The following is an 18,926-nucleotide window of genomic DNA, read 5'->3' on the forward strand; positions in this document are numbered from 1 at the left end:
CTTTTATTCAAGTGACAATTGTTTCTTCCTCTCCTTAATGAGCTTTATCTTTGTTGCTTGTGTACCTGAATGTAATAAATTCTTTGAACCATGCTCTTCAGGTAATCTGTTCTTAGTTAAAGCACTGTAGATAATTCCCAGGATATTTCAGAGAGGTTGAGAGGCTGCAGTTGGGTTATCAACTGTGACAGATATCAGCGTAATTTACAGCAGGGAAGACCTGCAGCTGTCTGCAGTTCCATCCTTACAAAATCCATCCCAGCACAATAAAAGTCTCTCAGGCTTTTCAGAGGAGCATTCCCATGCAATCACCTGCTGGCCAAGAAATCATGTTCCTCACCTTGATCGCTCTCTCTTCAAATCAAATCTCTAAAACACATCTGCTGTTGGGCCCTGGGTATTTGGTTTGACCCTGAGTACTTTTCCTCCTCGTATCTACCTCCTGGCCAATAGTTCTCCCAGTCCTATAAATCTCCGAGCAGGCCTAGGCTTTATTACCACTTCCCAAACTGCCTTTTAAAGTTTAGCAAACTTCTAGTTTTCTAATAAAAAGTCACTACTTAATAGTCTTAAAAACCATGGTTACAGATTTCTAGCTTTCTTTTCATATTTTCTAGTTGAAGAATAACAATGTTCTGTGGCTGACAACTTATTTCATAGTAGGATAAGACTCTGGCCATGTTGTAAAATTCCCTCATTTTTAGTAACTGAGATGGTTACTAAGAGACTCTGTATGCTGGAAATTTTGTTACAAGGTAACAAAAATTCTGTGCCCCAGCCACCTAGTGTCGTGGGGCACCTTCTTATCTCCCAGAATGCACCTAAACAGGAAAATAAGTGTGGAAAGAACCTTTGGCTACTACTATGGGGAGCTATGTTTTATCTTGCTGAATCCTTAGTTCTAAGTCCATTCCTCACTTTACAAGTGAAGCATCTGATGCTACTGAGGTTGATGGAACTAGTAAATGACAGGATCAGAATTTGAACTCAGGGCTGTCTGTTGATTTGTTTTTCTATTTTACCACATTGACTCAGCAAGCTCTAACAAGTATAATTAAGAAACTGTTCTTGAATCTTTACCCTTTTGTTGTGTTTATGTCTGTTATTGAAAAATTAGAAGTATTGATCATTTTTGTCTTGATAGGGAATAAATGGAAAAGATGGATTACCAGGTGCTCAGGTATGTGAAATACCAGGTAAAATTAAAATTCTAATATGTAAGTGCATCCAGAATATCTACCAACATTTTAGTCAATCAGATTGATTAAGAATCTCGGCAAGTAGTGACTTTAATGTTGACATCTGTTTTTCAGGGCATCATGGGTAAACCTGGAGACCGAGGCCCCAAAGGAGAACGGGTATGTATATTACTATTGTGATTGCTGTTCAAACTAATTATAACTGTACCATCATGTTAATTACACAATTATGCACGTAGATACCTCCAAATCTCCTAATATGAAAAAGTCTAGGTGTATATGACCCAAGATCTCTATTAGGTATAAAACATGATAAAAGACCCAGAAACAGGTCACATGGCAGGTACACCTGCCACTTTGGCCTTTATACATACCTAATTCTACTTTGCTATTCTGTTTGGAAAGCTTTGCCCACCTATTGTCCTACACACATATGTCTACTCTAACCATTGCCCATGATTCCTTTTACTTAGAGAGGGTTTTCTCAACCTCAGCACTGTTAGTATTTGGGGGCAGATAAGTGATGTTGCTGGCTGTCCTGTGTACTGAAGAATGCTCAGCAGTATCCCTGGCCTCTACCCGCTAGATGCAATAGCACCACTATCCCTCTAATTGTGGCCACTCGTAGTGTCTTCAGACCTCACTACATACCTCCTGGGAACCAAAACTTCCCTGATTAGTATCCCTCTCCGTTAGGGGTTCTCAGGAGAATAAGGAAGATGGTGTGAGGAAGTAGAGAAATAGAAAGGGGAAGTGCATTTGTAAGGAAGTTGTAGTAATGCCATTTATGTGATTTGCTTTTATGTAAACCATTTGGGTTGCTGCTAATGTTATTGAAACATGACACTCTTTTCTTTACTAAACCTTGATGTATTCTAGTAGGACTGGCATTGTGCCACTACTGCCAGTTACTTGAGCATTACCCTGCATCATTCTATGTAGGGTTGCTATTATGCACAAGTGTGTCACATGTTTGTGTACTATTGTCTAGTTTACTAATTTTAAAAAATCATGTTAATTTGGGGCTGGGATGTGGCTCAAGCGGTAGCGTGCTCACCTGGCATGCGTGCCGCCTGGGTTTGATCCTCAGCACCACATACAAATAAAGATGTTGTGTCCACCGAAAACTAAAAAATAAATATTAAAAAAGTTCCCCCCCTCTCTCTCTAAAAAATCATGTTAATTAAAAGAAATATGAACAAAATATCAATTTTAAAAGAAAGTTTGCCTTGTCTCCTTACACAGAGAAACACTGGTACTTTGGACATATTTCCATTTCTCACCCTTATACATAATACACTTACACATAGTGCACATATTTATATATACCAATATAAACAAATAGTCTTCTGAAAAATATGTGTTTTGTAAATTATTTTCATCTACCAATATATAATGACTGTCTTTGTCTGTAAATATAAATCTACATCTACATTTTAATGGCTTTATGTTTGACTTTTTGGATATGCCTTATTTCACTTAACTAGTCCCCTTCTTTGGCAGTTTTTTTTTTATTTTTATTTTTAAGTTATCTCAGGAATTTCTCCCAGCATATGCTGGGTTGATGTATCTGTACAGATACATTTTTTATAACTAAGATACAGTAGCACTGATATTAGATCCATCTGTTTTCTCTTTGTATATGGATTCTCTCTTCACATCCTGTGATCACAAAAGGTCTCTATAATTGTTCATTTATTTTTACTCTTTAAAACCAAGATAACACATTTTGTCCTTCTGCAAAATAATTACAAATGAAAGATTAATGTGATGAAATTCAGGGAAGCACAAGCACCAGTCCATCACATTTGGTGTGGACATCACCTCCTAGAATTGTGCAACTAAATGTTTGAAAATCTGTAACTGAAGCACCCACTGTGTGTGCACTGTCTCCCTCTTTTGCATATACTAGTGGACATATTGCAGCATAAAAGACAACATTAAAGAATCTTCAGGAACATCTAATATGATCTCATTCCTAATTTTTTCTGACATCTTCTTCAAGAAATTCTCTTGTAGTTCATTTATGCCATTGAGTAAACTATCTCAGTGACAACCCTCCTCCAGGCACCTGCTTCGAACCTTTACAATGGCTTTCTCATCTCTCACCTTCATGAGTTGTATATATTTAGGACACAGTGAATACATGTGCATGCACGCACACAAACAGGTAAGACACGAGCACAGAAGACAAACTCAGAGTCTAATAAAGGCCAAATATGAGAGCACAGGAAGAGCAAAAAAAAATGAAAGTTCACAATGTAGAAGAGGTTCTGAGTGTCCTGAAGATTTTTTACATGGATGATCTCTGATGAGATCCCACTGGCAATATTCCTTTATTATTATGAAGGAGATCCAGGCCTGAAGTGACTACTGATATTGACTTTTCTGAAATTCCATCATTCTAGACAGGCAACTGAGTACAACTGTTTTCATCAATAACAGTTATATCTTTAGTGCTTCCAAGGTACCAGACATTGTTCTCAGCACTCTACTTGGGTTAATTCCTGTATTTCCCAACAATGCCCTACCTAGTAGATCCTATTAATATCCCTATAAGAAAGGAAGCTTAAGTGACAAAGCTTAAGTCACTTATCCATGGTCCAACAGTGAATAAATGCAACTATGAATCCAAAAACTTTGTTCTTAGCCACAGCTGATGAGGTTCTAGAAAGGATCATTCTTTTCTTTCCCCTCCTTCCAACAGGGTGATCAGGGAATCCCAGGAGATAGAGGTCCACAAGGTGAACGGGGAAAACCAGGCCTTACAGGCATGAAAGGAGCTATAGGTCCTATGGGGCCACCAGGAAACAAGGGCTCCATGGGATCCCCTGGCCACCAAGGCCCTCCAGGATCCCCAGGAATCCCTGGCCCTCCGGTAAGTAGTGCTGAGCCCTTCAGGAGCTCCGAGCTTTATCAACCATATACCTCATTTATAATGAGAGCAATGATAATGCTTTTTAAAATATGTAAAATACACTTAAGCTGGTTTCTGTTGTTTTTGAATTTCTGTGCCAGATCCTCTAAGCCTTGCTGTGCATCACCTCACTTGATCTTCACAACCCATCTGAGAGGAGTTTCTTTCCATTCCACTTTTTTTTAAATTGTTTTTTAGTTGTCAATAGACATTTATTTGTGATGCTGAAAATCTAACTCATACTAGGCAAGCACTCTACCAACTGAGCTACAAACCCAGCCCTCCATTCCACTTTTATAAAGGAACTTTTATAAATTAGGACTCACTAGTTAAAGAGAAAAGTTGAAGCCATGCTCCAGTCTGAAAGTCTCACTGCATGGGGATTTCCCATGGATCTTCCAAGTCGCTCATCTAACTACATATCCCATTATAATCTTTGTTCATGTCCATATCTGAAACATACATAGAAAGCAATGGGGATGATTCCCTATGTCACAATATCTAATCTACATTACATTGTACAGGATATATTTATTGCCCAGAATACCTTAAGATAATAACCAAATATAAAGAATAGTAAAATTTAAAATTCTAATCATTGTGAAAATAACTCCCTTTTAAAATTACCAAGGTTTTATAACAAAACTTTATAAGTGTTAGATTCATTATCAAATCCATGCAAAACACCATTGGTCAAGGGTTAAAAATTTAACTGACACGATTTACCTACTTTATTAGATCTCAATGACATTTTCCATTAAGAAAATTGCTTGATACATTTAATGCTTATTACATGTAAATTATAGAATTGTCATGAAGTGGGCAAAATTTAATGTTTTATTTCATGGATAAAATATTTTATAAAGAGTAATCCAGGGCTGGGATTGTGGCTCAGAGGTAGAGTGCTCGCCTAGCATGCATGAGGCCCTGGGTTCAATCCTCAGCAGCACATGAAGTAAAATAAAGACATTATGTCCACATATAACTAGAAAAATAAATATTAAAAAAAGATTAATCCAGCATACCTTAAGTTCTCTTCCAGCTTCTCTTTATGGATATTGTAATATCAAACAAGGACTCTTGCCTGTGTCAAGGGATTGGTTGGAAGTTGAATTGTGATTGACATTTGAACATCAAGATAATGCTGTTTAGGTTAACTTTATAAAATGAAGTAACAGGAACTTTCCTAATTGTATGAAGCTATGTCTCTCCACTAATAGAAAATATGTTAATATCACTAGACACCATTCTAGTTCACAGCTTTTAAAGCAATTATGCACTTCAACTTATTCTCAGCATTTGATCAAAAGATATTTATTATACAGTACAATTGCCAAAAGCATTTTTGCTTGAAAAATGTATTTCTACAAAAGTTAAGTGTGCATGCCAACCCAAAATTTCTATTCTTAATTCATTTTTCTGTGTTCTATTTTAATAGACTCATCTTTTTTCTTCTTTAGGCTGATGCAGTTTCATTTGAAGAAATAAAGAAGTATATTAATCAAGAGGTCCAAAGGATTTTTGAAGGTTAGGTTTACTTTATAACATTTCTAAATTTTCACTGATTCCCACCTCTGTGAAGAATCCCAAGTAACATTCTTGAGAAATAGCAGAAAGATGACTCTAACGGGCAGCCTACTTTATGGTGGAGCAGCTCTGATAGAAAATTCTTCCTTGTACTCAGTTAAATTTGCCTCCCTGAAATATCCTGTCATTGTGCTGGTTGGTAAGACAACACAGGTATATTATCTTCTAATCATATGACAGCCTTTGGGGTGTTATTCAATGTCCCTCATGCTCTTCATTTTTCTCTTATGGAGAAAACATGTCTTGCTTCTCCACTTGTTATGCTGGGGTTTAAGTTGCCCTCATTGCCAGGAAATTTTGATCAAGGCAGATTAGCCTTTTGATCTAGATCAGGGTCAGAACACTGTGCCTACCAGTCACTCCCACCTGCCATCCATCTGTGTATGGCCCACACTAAACATGATTTTTCCCCCCACATTTTAAAAGTTTGAAAAATCAAAAGAATCTCTCATGATATGTAAAAATGATCCAAAATTGAAATTTGTCTCTATAAATAAGGTGTCATTGGAACATGGCCATGTTTATTTCTTTATTTTCTCTGGCTCTTTTCATACTATAGGGGCAGAATTAAGTAGTTGTGACAGATCATAAAGCCAAACAAAAAATTAAATATTTAATATTTGGCCCTTTGCAGAGAAAGTTTTATGATCCTTGCTCTAGACACTAATTTAGCCCAAGATAGTATAATATGGTTGCTTAGGAAAAAAAATGCTATTAACATTTTGAGTTAGATTAATATGATTGCTTAAGAAAAAAAATGCTATTAAAATTTTGAGTTAGATTAACTAATAACCCTAGATCTTCCTTATTCAATTTTTAAAAATTTAGTGGTTTCTCATTGTAGACTGTTTATTTTGAAAGACTAAGTACTTATGCTTGTTCAATATCTTATGCTTGCTCATATTAAATTTCAAATGATTCATGTTCAAGCATAAGGTAAAGGTATACCAAACTAAAGGTATCTTTTAGAACACTCTTGCAGGGCAAGTAGGCCAACCCTCATAACTGTGTCCTACCTAAATTTTATAAGCATGTCATCATTCTAGTTGTTAATAGAAATGTTGAATTAAAAGGTCAAGAGTCAAGGATTAAGCTTTTCTAAATGCCATTGGATTCTTTCTGCCCACTTGCAAATCATCTATTTATCTATTGTTTGATAGTCTGACTTCATATAGTTGTCCTAAAATCCACTCTACATTTCTTTGTCTATTCACAAGGATATCACGTGATTTTCTGAAATGATTTGCTAAAAATCAGTGTCACTCAAGATTGATAAAGTGAAAATTATTTGTCTTCTGCAAATAAATCCACACTGGATCTCCTGGTTCCTACTTCCACTGCTAATCATTATAAGCCAAAAATAGGTTGAATTTTGTAAGGAGTAAGATAATATACGCCAAGTCCATCTTCAATTTTTCTGCTCCAAACATGGAATCAGATATTCTACAAGGAGCCTTGATTATTTTTAATTATAATTAGCATTAGAGACTGAAGGCTCATTGTTTGGGTGCACATTATCTTGTTTCATAGGAGAACTAGAGATAGAGTGGGGTCACACTGTGACTTTTAGCCACTTCAGTAACAGAACAGAAAAAAAATAAGAGATAGGGCAGCATTGTAGCAAGATAAATAAAATATCCACCATCTACCACCCCAGCTCCGAAGCAGGGCAAGGGAAAGTGCACAAAGATAAGGGTCAAAGAATCCCAGAAAACTCTAAGCTCAAATACTGACAATCCTGAACAATTGAAAGTTTCGTGGCCCTTTGCAGACTTACAGCTTAAATAGATAAAGGGCCTAAAATGAGCAGAGTAATCTGACTTTAGAAAAGAATTTACTTCATCTCCAGGGAGATCCCCAGGGTGCAGTAGCCAGGAGCCATCCTGAGAGGGACTATCTGAATTTAGACTACTTTAAGGGTCAGAAGCTTCTATATGTTCCCATGTTGGGACCCCATTGACATTCCTACGCTGCTCAGCAGGTGGCTGCCTCATGAGCCAGATCTGGCTGGAGTGATCTGACAGAGACTCACTGAAAGGGCTGTACAGTAGAGTCAGAGCCACCCACAAGGACTAGGGGATCCAGGAACCTGCCCTGTGAGACCTGGGCTGTTGCTAGTCAACTATACATGGTTCCTGATAGCACCTACCAGGAACAAGATGACCACCTGCACAGTTCCCACAAACTCTCCCGCCCCTACTTCTTTACAAAGTAGGGGGAGTTCATAATCCGTTTGAATCAAATGTATGAAATATGATATGTCAAGAGCTTTGTAATGTTTTGAACAACTAATAAAAATAAAAAAAAAACAAAATAGGGGACAACTGAGTTTCTACCACTCCCCCACCCACAGGGAGGTGCTAAGGCAGTTTTAGGCAACACTGCCACAAACCCAGCCCCTGAGGCAACCAGCCTAAGAAAGTCCAGAGAGTAACTCCCCCAGCAATGGCCATATTCCACCCTCCTTGGCTCCTGTGAGCATCTCAATTGAGAGGAATTTACCCCTACATGACCAGTCCCATTCAATACCTGGTGGGCAATGCAGTTGAAAGAAATCAGGGGGTCGGGGAAATGTCCACTATTTCCTACCCTTGGGCTATGCAGCCCAAGAAGTTTCAGAGAAAAAAAAAGTCCCTGGTACCAACCACATTCTGCCCTTGCAAGCACTTCCGCTAAGTGCATTTTTGTGCAGTGACCCAATCCTGCTCAATCCCTGTATTCACAATTGCAAAAAACTCAGAGGAGACTACACCTACACAGGTCCTCTGCTTTGGTGATCCCCTGATCATGCATGGCTGACAAGACAGTGTGAGTGCCACATAAAGGGTTCTATGATTCCTGCCTATAGCCATGAAGGACCTGGGCCCAAAATAGTGTCTAATCAGAGGACAAGAACCTCAGGCTCCTCATCACTACAGGAGCAACCAATACCAGATACTCTTTAATATAAAAGGGCCAATATCAACAGTGTCTGAGTAAATTGATTACCTAATAGAGGCCACTACTCCCATTGCAGGGGTAACCACACAGGGTACACCCATATACTTTCTACACTACATCTGCCTCAACTTCTAGAATATCCTTACCCTTGCATCACCCATAGAAATAGTGGTCCTGTCCAACTCCAATACAGTATGTGCTATTCTCAAACTCACTAAACACAGACAATGAAGCTGCAGGAAGATTACACTGTATTACCAGCTGGAAATAAGCATAATATTGCATAACAAACTGATACCCCAAGACATATCCATATCTTTCGTAAACAGTCACTTGTTAAGAAGATCATGTTGGGGCTGGGGTTGTGGCTTGGTGGTGAAGTGCTTGCCTGGCACATGTGAGGCACTGGGTTAGATCCTCAGCACCACATAAAAATAAATAAGTGGAATAGAAATGTTGTGTCCATTTACAATTAAAAAAAAAAGAATTTCATCTCATGAAGGTGGTAAATATCCATTTCATCAGCTCTGCAGTTCTCAATATAGAAACACAAGAAATATGGGGAAATGGGTAATATGACATCCTAAAGATCATAACTCACTAGTAACAGATTCCATAAATATCAAAGTAGATAACATGACTGAAAATTAATTCAAAAGAAATTTTTAAAAGCTCAATGAGGTCTAAGAGAATACAAAGAATGAAAAATTAGGAATACATGCAATTAGAAAGACAATTCAGGACATCAGTGAGAAATTCAGCAAAGAAATTAAGAAAGAACCCATCATAAATCTTGAAAATAAAGAGCTCTATAAGTTTGATAAATTCAGCTGGAAGCCTCAACAATAGACTAGATCAACTGGACAAAAGAATCAGAGGTTGAAGACAGGTCTTTTGAAATATCACATTCATACTGAAATAAAGAAAATAAAAATGAAAGGAGTATGGGACATAATTAAAAGATCAAACTTCTATATCATCAGCATATACGAAAAGGAAAAAAGATTAAGGGCATAGAAAATCTATTCAATAAAATAAAAGCAAAAAGCTTCCCTAATCTTGACAGGCATAGACATCCAGGTACAAGACCCATATAACCCCAAATAGACATGACCAAAAATGATCCTCCCCAGAATGTACCATAGTCAAGCTATCAAAAGTACAGGACAACCAGGGACAGTGGCACACACCTGCAATCCCATAAATCCAAGAGGCTGAGGCAAGAGGATCACAAGTTGGAGGTCAGCCTAGCAATTTGGTGAGACCCTGTCTCAAAATAAAAAGGGATGGGGTTTATAGCTCAGTGGTAAACTAGCCCAGGTTTAATCTCTAGTACTGCCCCCGCCCCCCCCAAAAAAAGTACAAGACAATGAATTTTTAAATCTCCAACAGTGCCAAGTCACATTTAAATGTAAACCCACTAGACTAACAGCCTATAGACCAGGAGGACATGTAATATTATTTCAAATTCTGAGAGAAAAACAACTGCCAACAAAAATTACATCCAGCAAGGTTTTTTTGTTCAGAATTAGATAAGTATAGACCTACCAAGATAAACAAAAACTAAGGGATTTATGACTGAAAGACTAGCCTTTATAGATGCTCAAAGGAATCTTAAACACAGTAGTGAAAGAAAAATAACTCCCATCATAATAGCATGTAAAAATATAAATCTCGCCAGAATAGTTATACAATAATAGAAAAGAATGAAATATTATCGATAAAATATACCATCAAACCACAAAGATGAAAGAGGAAGACTCAGAAAGAATATTAAAAACAACCAGAAGGAAAACAAAATGACAAGTACAAGTCCATACATTTCATTAATAACTCTGAATGTAGATGGTCTTAATTCTCCAGTTAAAAGATACGACCAGGCACGGTGGCGCATGCCTGTAATCCCAATGGCTTGGGAGGATGAGAAGGAGGATCGCGAGTTCAAAGCCAGACTCAGCAAAAAGCGCGGCGCTAAACAACTCTGTCTCTAAATAAAATACAAAAAATAGGACTGGGGATGTGGCTCAGTGATCGAGTGCCCCCAAGTTCAGTCCCCGGTACGTGTACACACACACACACACACACACACACACACACACACACACACACAGATATGGACTGACTGAATGGATCAAAAGACAAGAACCAATAATATGCTGTCTATAAGAAATTCACATTAGTAAGGACACACAGAGACTGAAAGTGAAAGAATGGAAAATGCTATTCCAAGCAAATGAAAATGAAATTTGGAAAAAAAAGTAGCCATACTTATATCTGACAAAATAGGCTTTAAACAAAAACAGTAATAAAAGACAAAATAGGATCACTAATCATCAAGGGATCAATTCATCAAGATATTACAATTATAAGTTTATGTACACTGAATAATGGAGCATGAAATTTTATAAATCAAACACTATTAGACCAAAAGGGAGAGATAGGCCCTAGTACAATAATAGTTGGGGATTTCAGTATCCCACTTTGACCAATCAATAGGTCTTCTAGACCAGGTTTTAAAAAAAAAAAAGCAAACAGTTAAACTACTTTATAGATCAAGTAGACTTAACAGATATTTATAGAACATTCCACTCAATACCTGCAGAATGCACATTCTTTTCATCAGTGCATGGAATTTTCTCTGCAATAGAACAAAGACACAAAACAATTCTAATAACTTAAATTATAGCCTATGTTTTTTCTGATCACAATGGAATAAAACTAGAAATCAACACCAAGAGAAACTTTAAAAATTATTCAAATAGATGGATACTGAACAAAACACTTTTGAATAGTGTATCATTAAAAAAGAAGAAATTTTTAAAATTCCTTGAGACAAATGAAAATGAAAACAATATACCAAAACCTACAGGAAACAATGAAAACAGTATAAATGGAAGTTCATAATAATGAGTGTCTACATTTAAAAAAATACAAAAATATAAAACAACCTAATGATGCATCTCAAGATCTTAGAGGAACAAAAATAATCTGTATATAAAATTAGAAGAAATAATAAAGATCAAGCAGAAATAAATGAAATAGAGTTTAAAAGAACAACACATAAAAAAAATCAATGGAGAGCTGGTTATTTGAAAGTTAAACAAAATTGACAAGCTTTTATCTAGACTAACCAAATAAAGAAGACCCAAATAAAACTAGAGATGAAAAAGAATACATTACAATTTATACTACAGAAATTCAAAGGATCATAAGGAATTATTTTGAGAAAAATATATGCTAACAAGTTGGGAAAAATTAGAAGAAATGGAGAAATTTCTGGATATACATGACCTAACAAAATGGAACAAAGAATATTTTAAAAACTGAACAGACCATTAAAAATTACTGAGATTGAATTCATAATAAAAAGTCTCCCAACAAATAAAATTCCAGGACTGAATGGCTTCACTGCTGGATTTTATGAAACTTAAGAAGTAACTCTGATACTTCTCAAACTATTCTATAGGTTTGAAAGGGAGGGGACACTTCTAGATTCTATGTGGCCAATTTTATTCTGTTACCAAAACCTGACAAAAGAAGAAAAGAGGTGTAGACCAATATGATGATTATAAATGCAAAAATCTTCAACAAAACACTAGCAAATTGAATAGTACATCAAAAAGATTATTCACCATGATCAAGTTGGTTTCACTCTAGGGCTACAAGAATGGTTCAACATATGCAAAACAAACACAGTATAGCACAAATACAAGGATTAAAAGAAAAATCACATGATCATCTCAATATGTGGAGAAAAGACTTTTGATAGCATTCAATATCATTTTATGATAAAAGCTCTGAATAAATTATGTATAAAGGATCACACTTCAACATAATAAAGGTTATATATGACAAACCCATATCCAACAACATACTGAATGGGGTAAAACTGAAAGAATTTCCCCTAAGATCAGGAGCAAGACACTGTGTCCACTTTGCCACTCAATATGGCACTAGAAAGTTTAGCCACAGCAATTAGACAAGAAATAAAAGGCAGATAAATAGGAAAGTCAGACAAATTGTCCCTGATGAGATTCCACACATACAAAAGCCCAAAGCCAAAAGACTATTAGAACTGATAATAAATTAAGGCAGTAGGATACAAAACTCAGTATTTTTTATATCAATAATAAACTCCAGAAGGAAAAGAGGAAAACAATCCCACTCACAATAACCACAAAATAAATAAAATAATGAGGAGTAAACTTAACTAAGGAAGTAAAAGACCCCTCTGTTGTAAATTACAAAAATAATTGAAATTGAAATGTGAAAAGAATTTCCCCTGCCCCCATGTTCATGAATTGGAAGAATTAATGTTGTTAAAATATCTATAATACCCAAAGATCTACATATTCAAAGCAATTACTATCAAAATACCAATAACATTTTTCAAAGAGAATTCTTCAAAAAGGATCCTCAAATTCATATGTAAGAAAAAAAGATTCCAAATAACCAAAGCAATCTTGAGCAAAACTAGCAAAGCTAGATGCCTCACAATAACCAATTTCAAGATATACTACAAAACTATAGTAACAACCACCGAAAAAACCCAGCATGGTATTATCATTAAAAACAGACAAATAAACCAATGGAAAATAATAGAGAACACAAATAAATCCATGCATCTACATCCAACTGAGTCTTGACAAAGGTGCTAAAACACATTGGAAAAAGGCCTGCTTGGGAAAATTGGACAGCCAAAGACTGAAGCATGACCCCTGACTCTCACTCCTTACAAAAAGCAACTTGAAACGCAAGACCTGAAACTACTAAAGGGAAGCATAAGGGAAACATTTCAAGATATTGGTACAGGTAATGAGTCTCTGATGGGCTTACAAAAGCACAGGGGAAAAAAAAGCAAAAAATTGACAGATGCAATTACATCAAACTAAAAATCTTCTGCAAGGAAAGGAAACAACAGAGTGAAGAGAACCTACAGAATGGGAGAAAATATCTGCCAGTTAGTCATCATTAGAGAGTTCATATCCAGGATTTATAAAGAATTTAAAGACTCAAGTAATCCAATTTAAAAATGAGTAAATTACCTAACAGATATTTCTTGAAAGAAATAAAAATGGCCAATAAACATGAAAAAAATGCTCAATCATTAACCACCAGGGAAATGCAATCAAAACTACAGTGACATATCATCTCACCCCAGTTATAATGGCTATTATCAAAAACAAAAGAGCTGGTGGAGAATATGGAGAAAAATGAACACTTTTATACTGCTGGTGGGAGTATAAATTAGTACAGCCATTATGTAAAATAGTATTGAGGTTCCTAAAAAGCTAAAAATATAACTACCATATGATCTAGCTATTTCACTCCAGGGTATATATTCAAAGGACATAAAGTCAGCATACAGAACAGATACCTGCATACTCATGTTTATTGGGGCATTCAAAAAGAGTTAAGATATGGAATCAAGTAAGGTATCCATCAACAGATGAATGAATAAGTATAATATATATGTATACCATATATATGATATATATGTATGTGTGTATATGCAATGGAGCCATAAAGAATAAAATTCAGGGGACTGGAGTTGTAGCTCAGTGGTAGAGCGTTTGCCTAGGACGTGTGGGGCCCTGGGTTTGATCCTCAGCACCACATAATAAATAAATAAAATAAAGGTATTGTGTCCAACTACAACTAAAAAATATTTTTTTAAAAAAAGAATAAAATTCAACCATGAAGAATAAAATTCTGTCATTTGTAGAAAAAATGGATGGAACTGGAGGACATTATATTAAAATAAGGCAGACAAAAAAAAATGAGTCACAGCTCCCCCTCCTCCTCCCCCTCTTCCTCTCCCTCTCTGGAAGGGAGAACTCGAACTGGAAGGGGAAGGATGAGAGGTTTGAAGGGTAGATGGATATAATCAATCAGAGAGCATTCACACCTTTAATGGACCTCCACCATGAAAAGGATAATGCCAGCAATTATGTTTTGGAATTTCAATCTAAATTTCCCCTTCACTCCTTATTTCCATGGGCTCTAGTATCATTAATTATCTTTTATCTCAGGAAACTTTGTTGTTGAACTTCAATTTCTTAAAAGCCTTTAGACAAAGTCTTATTTAATAGCTCAGTAATTAGTTCAACTTTTTATGGTCATCATTATACAAAGTACATGTATAAAGACCTGAATTGGGTGTCAACATACCTTATATACAAACAGGGATATGAAAAAATATAGTATATATGTGTATTAAGAATTGTAATGCAAAAAAATGTACATGTATAATGGCATAAATTGGCGTGGACATACTTTATATACAGAGATACAAAAAATTTGCTCTATATGTGTAATAAGAATTGTAAATGCAAAAAAAGAAAAGAAAATTAACCTTGTGGTAAGATAAAAAAAAATTAGTTTAACTTTTTGAAAGCTGATGAAGAATGTCAGAAAATATAACCAAGCAAAATAGGGGGGAAAAATGATGTGTGGATATAGGGGAGGTATTCATTCTCTAAGTTCAGCAGACACTGGATAAAAGCATGGACTCTGGCAGCCTGTTCTGCAGCAAAGACAACACTGGCACTTCCCCTAGGGAAGGCCCACGCTGCCATTCCCAAGCCATTCTGCACTTTACTCCTATTGACGGCTGTTGGTCTCCTGAAAAGGCAGGTCAGGAGAACTGAGCCACTCTTCATCTCTCTTGGGGCAAGTTTACCAGCTTTCACTGTCTGAATTGTAACTCCTCTAAGTCTGTATCTTTCCCCTGAGTTCATTCCCCTTCTTCTGAGTTACACCCTACCTGGAAGCTTACAGGTACTGAGTCTTTCCTGGCTTTGTCCTCATTCTTCCTACTTCCTCTCAGACTGTTCCAACCTGCTAGGTCCAGGTGAGTAGCTAAATAGCCTCCCCTGCCCCAAGAGCCAGTGTTCCATCAGAAGCCACAGATGTCTCAGCCTCATGACAATATTCTAAAGAGACTCTAAAGGAAATGTTTTTCTGTTGAAACTCCTAGATCTGAGGCTCTTATATGATATTCCTCTTTTTATCTCTTGACATCAGTTCAGCAAAATGGTCTTCTCCCAAACAAAATTATATCTGAAACCCAGAATTTAGTTATTTAGCACTTAAGTTAATTTGTCCCCAAATCATTTCAATTCAGCCCATTTGATTTTCCACTTAAAAGTCACCTTTTCTATGGCTTCTGAACACCATTTACAAAAAAGAAACTAGAAAAATCTCCATTTTCACAAATCAGTGCTCGAAGGTCACAGTCCCCTTTTTTCAGAAAGCTTTTTCTTTAAAAGCAAAGATTAATTTTCACATATTAAAACAGTTACAGTTAAGTAGCACACTAAAGTGCTACAGTTCAGTAGTGCCCATCCGCCTCCCTTTCTCTTAGCAATTTCACAAGAGACAGCGAGAATGACAGCTCATACTTAGCTCTGTCTATGCATCCCTGCAATCCACAGCCTTGGAAGCAATTATCTCTGGTCAGCAGGTCACAGACTGATAGCAGGGCCTAAGGGAGTCCTCAGGAGCTCCTGCTGTCTCACTTTATTATCCCAGGTGCCCAGATGGGAACCTCTATAGAAACCCTATCTATGCCAGGACCCAGACATGGGCCTTCTCAACTCCCTTTCACCCCTTAGATTCAACACAGATCTCACAACTAGGGCTATTTTCCAGACCACCAAATCCTCTTTCAGCATCCTGATGTCTCTTCCCAAACCTAACCATGGAGGGAGGTGTCTTTCCACCAGGCCCAAGGCTAGGTTCCAGTTGGATAATGCCCACAAGTACATCCACTTGAAAGTTAGATTAAATTCCCAATTTGACTGGCCAACAAGTCAAGGCCTTTTCCAAGCAAGGCAACCCCACAGGGCAGGAAAAGATGCCACCCATGTATCAGCATTTTTGGCTTTATGAGGACTTTGCAGCTACCAATGATTCTGCCCACACAAATTATAGTCTTAACAGATCTGAGTAGTATAATTCTTGATATGGTACCACTCCATTCTACTTGGGAATTTACATCAACATGCAGTAATAATTTTTTTTTTCTGGGTTTTCTTTTTTTTTATTGTTGGTCGTTCAAAACATTACATAGTTCTTAATATATCATATTTCACAGTTTGATTCAAGTGGGTTATGAACTCCCATTTTTACCCCGTATACAGATTGCTGTATCACATCAGTTACACTTCCATTGATTTACATATTGCCATTCTAGTGTCTTATGTATTCTGCTGTCTATCCTATTCTCTACTATCCCCCTTCCTCTCCCCTCCCCTTTTCTCTCTCTACCCCCTCTACTGGAAATCATTTCTTCCACTTGTATTATTCTTCTCCTACCCCTCCTTTCCTCTTACATGTAATTTTGTATAACCCTGAGGATCACCTTCCATTTCCATGCGATTTCCCTTCTCTCTCCCTTTCCCTCCCACCTCTCGTCCCTGTTTAATGTTAATCTTCTTCTCAAGCTCTTCGTCCCTACCCTGTCCTTGGTTACTCCCCTTATATCAAAGAAGTCATTTGGCATTTGTTTTTTAAGGATTGGCTGGCTTCACTTAGCATAATCTGCTCTAATGCCATCCATTTCCCTCCAAATTCTATGATTTTGTCATTTTTTAAAGCAGAGTAATACTCCATTGTGTATAAATGCCACATTTTTTTATCCATTCATCTATTGAAGGGCATCTAGGTTGGTTCCACAATCTTGCTATCGTGAATTGTGCTGCTATGAACATCGATGTAGCAGTGTCCCTGTAGCATGCTCTTATTAGGTCTTTAGGGAATATACCGAGAAGGGGAATAGCTGGGTCAAATGGTGGTTCCATTCCCAGCTTTCCAAGAAATCTCCATACTGCTTTCCAAATTGGCTGCACCAATTTGCAGTCCCACCAACAATGAACAAGTGTACCCTTTTCCCCGCATCCTCTCCAGCACTTGTTGTTGTTGGACTTCATAATGGCTGCCAATCTTACTGGAGTGAGATGGTATCTTAGGGTGGTTTTGATTTGCATTTCTCTGACTGCTAGAGATGGTGAGCATTTTTTCATGTACTTATTGATTGATTGTATGTCCTCCTCTGAGAAGTGTCTGTTCAGGTCCTTGGCCCATTTGTTGATTGGGTTATTTGTTATCTTATTGTCTAATTTTTTGAGTTCTTTGTATACTCTGGATATTAGGGCTCTATCTGAAGTGTGTGGAGTAAAGATTTGTTCCCAGGATGTAGGCTCCCTGTTTATCTCTCTTATTGTTTCTTTTGCTGAGAAAAAACTTTTTAGTTTGAGTAAGTCCCATTTGTTGATTCTAGTTAACTCTTGCGCTATAGGTGTCCTATTGAGGAATTTGGAGCCTGACCCCACAGTATGTAGATCATAGCCAACTTTTTCTTCTATCAGATGCCGTGTCTCTGATTTAATATCAAGCTCCTTGATCCATTTTGAGTTGACTTTTGTGCATGGCGAGAGAAAGGGATTCAGTTTCATTTTGATGCAAATGGATTTCCAGTTTTCCCAGCACCATTTGTTGAAGATGCTATCCTTCCTCCATTGCATGCTTTTAGCCCCTTTATCAAATATAAGATAGTTGTAGTTTTGTGGATTGGTTACTGTGTCCTCTATTCTGTACCTTGGTCCACCCGCCTGTTTTGGTACCAGTACCATGCTGTTTTTGTTACTATTGCTCTGTAGTATAGTTTGAAGTCTGGTATCGCTATACCGACTGATTCACACTTCCTGCTTAGCATTGTTTTTGCTATTCTGGGTCTTTTATTCTTCCATATGAATTTCATGATTGCTTTATCTATTTCTACAAGAAATGCCGTTGGGATTTTGATTGGCATTGCATTAAACCTATAGACAACTTTTGGTAATATCGCCATTTTGATGATGTTATCTCTGCCTATCCATGAACAGGGTATATTTTGCCATCTTCTGAGGTCTTCTTCTATCTCTCTCTTTAGGGTTCTGTAGTTTTCATTGTATAGGTCTTTCACCTCTTTTGTTAGGTTGATTCCCAAGTATTTTATTTTTGGGGGGGACATTGTGAATGGAGTAGTTGTCCTCATTTCCGTTTCAGAGGATTTGTCGCTGATATACAGGAATGCATTTGATTTATGCATGTTGATTTTATATCCTGCCACTTTGCTGAATTCATTTATTACCTCTAATAGTTTCTTTGTAGACCCTTTTGGGTCTGCTAGGTATAGAATCATGTCATCTGCAAATAGTGATAATTTAAGTTCTTCTTTTCCTATTTTTATGCCTTTAATTTCTTTCGTCTGTCTAATTGCTCTGGCCAGTGTTTCGAGG

General features: G+C 36.9%; 1 protein-coding gene across 1 annotated transcript in view; it reads left to right on the forward strand.

The window, feature by feature from the left end:
- Positions 1-18,926, forward strand: part of COL19A1 (collagen type XIX alpha 1 chain) — a 334,697-nt gene that overhangs the window by 301,965 nt on the left and 13,806 nt on the right. Inside the window, exons 46-49 of the mRNA XM_081293835.1 lie at positions 1,145-1,180; positions 1,314-1,358; positions 3,907-4,077; positions 5,577-5,643. Coding sequence (XP_081149961.1) covers positions 1,145-1,180; positions 1,314-1,358; positions 3,907-4,077; positions 5,577-5,643 — 319 coding nt within the window. The remainder of the gene's footprint in view (positions 1-1,144; positions 1,181-1,313; positions 1,359-3,906; positions 4,078-5,576; positions 5,644-18,926) is intronic.

The sequence above is a fragment of the Spermophilus citellus genome, assembly GCF_964194105.1.
Source record: "Spermophilus citellus genome assembly, chromosome: 5".
In the NCBI taxonomy this organism is placed as follows: domain Eukaryota; kingdom Metazoa; phylum Chordata; class Mammalia; order Rodentia; family Sciuridae; genus Spermophilus; species Spermophilus citellus.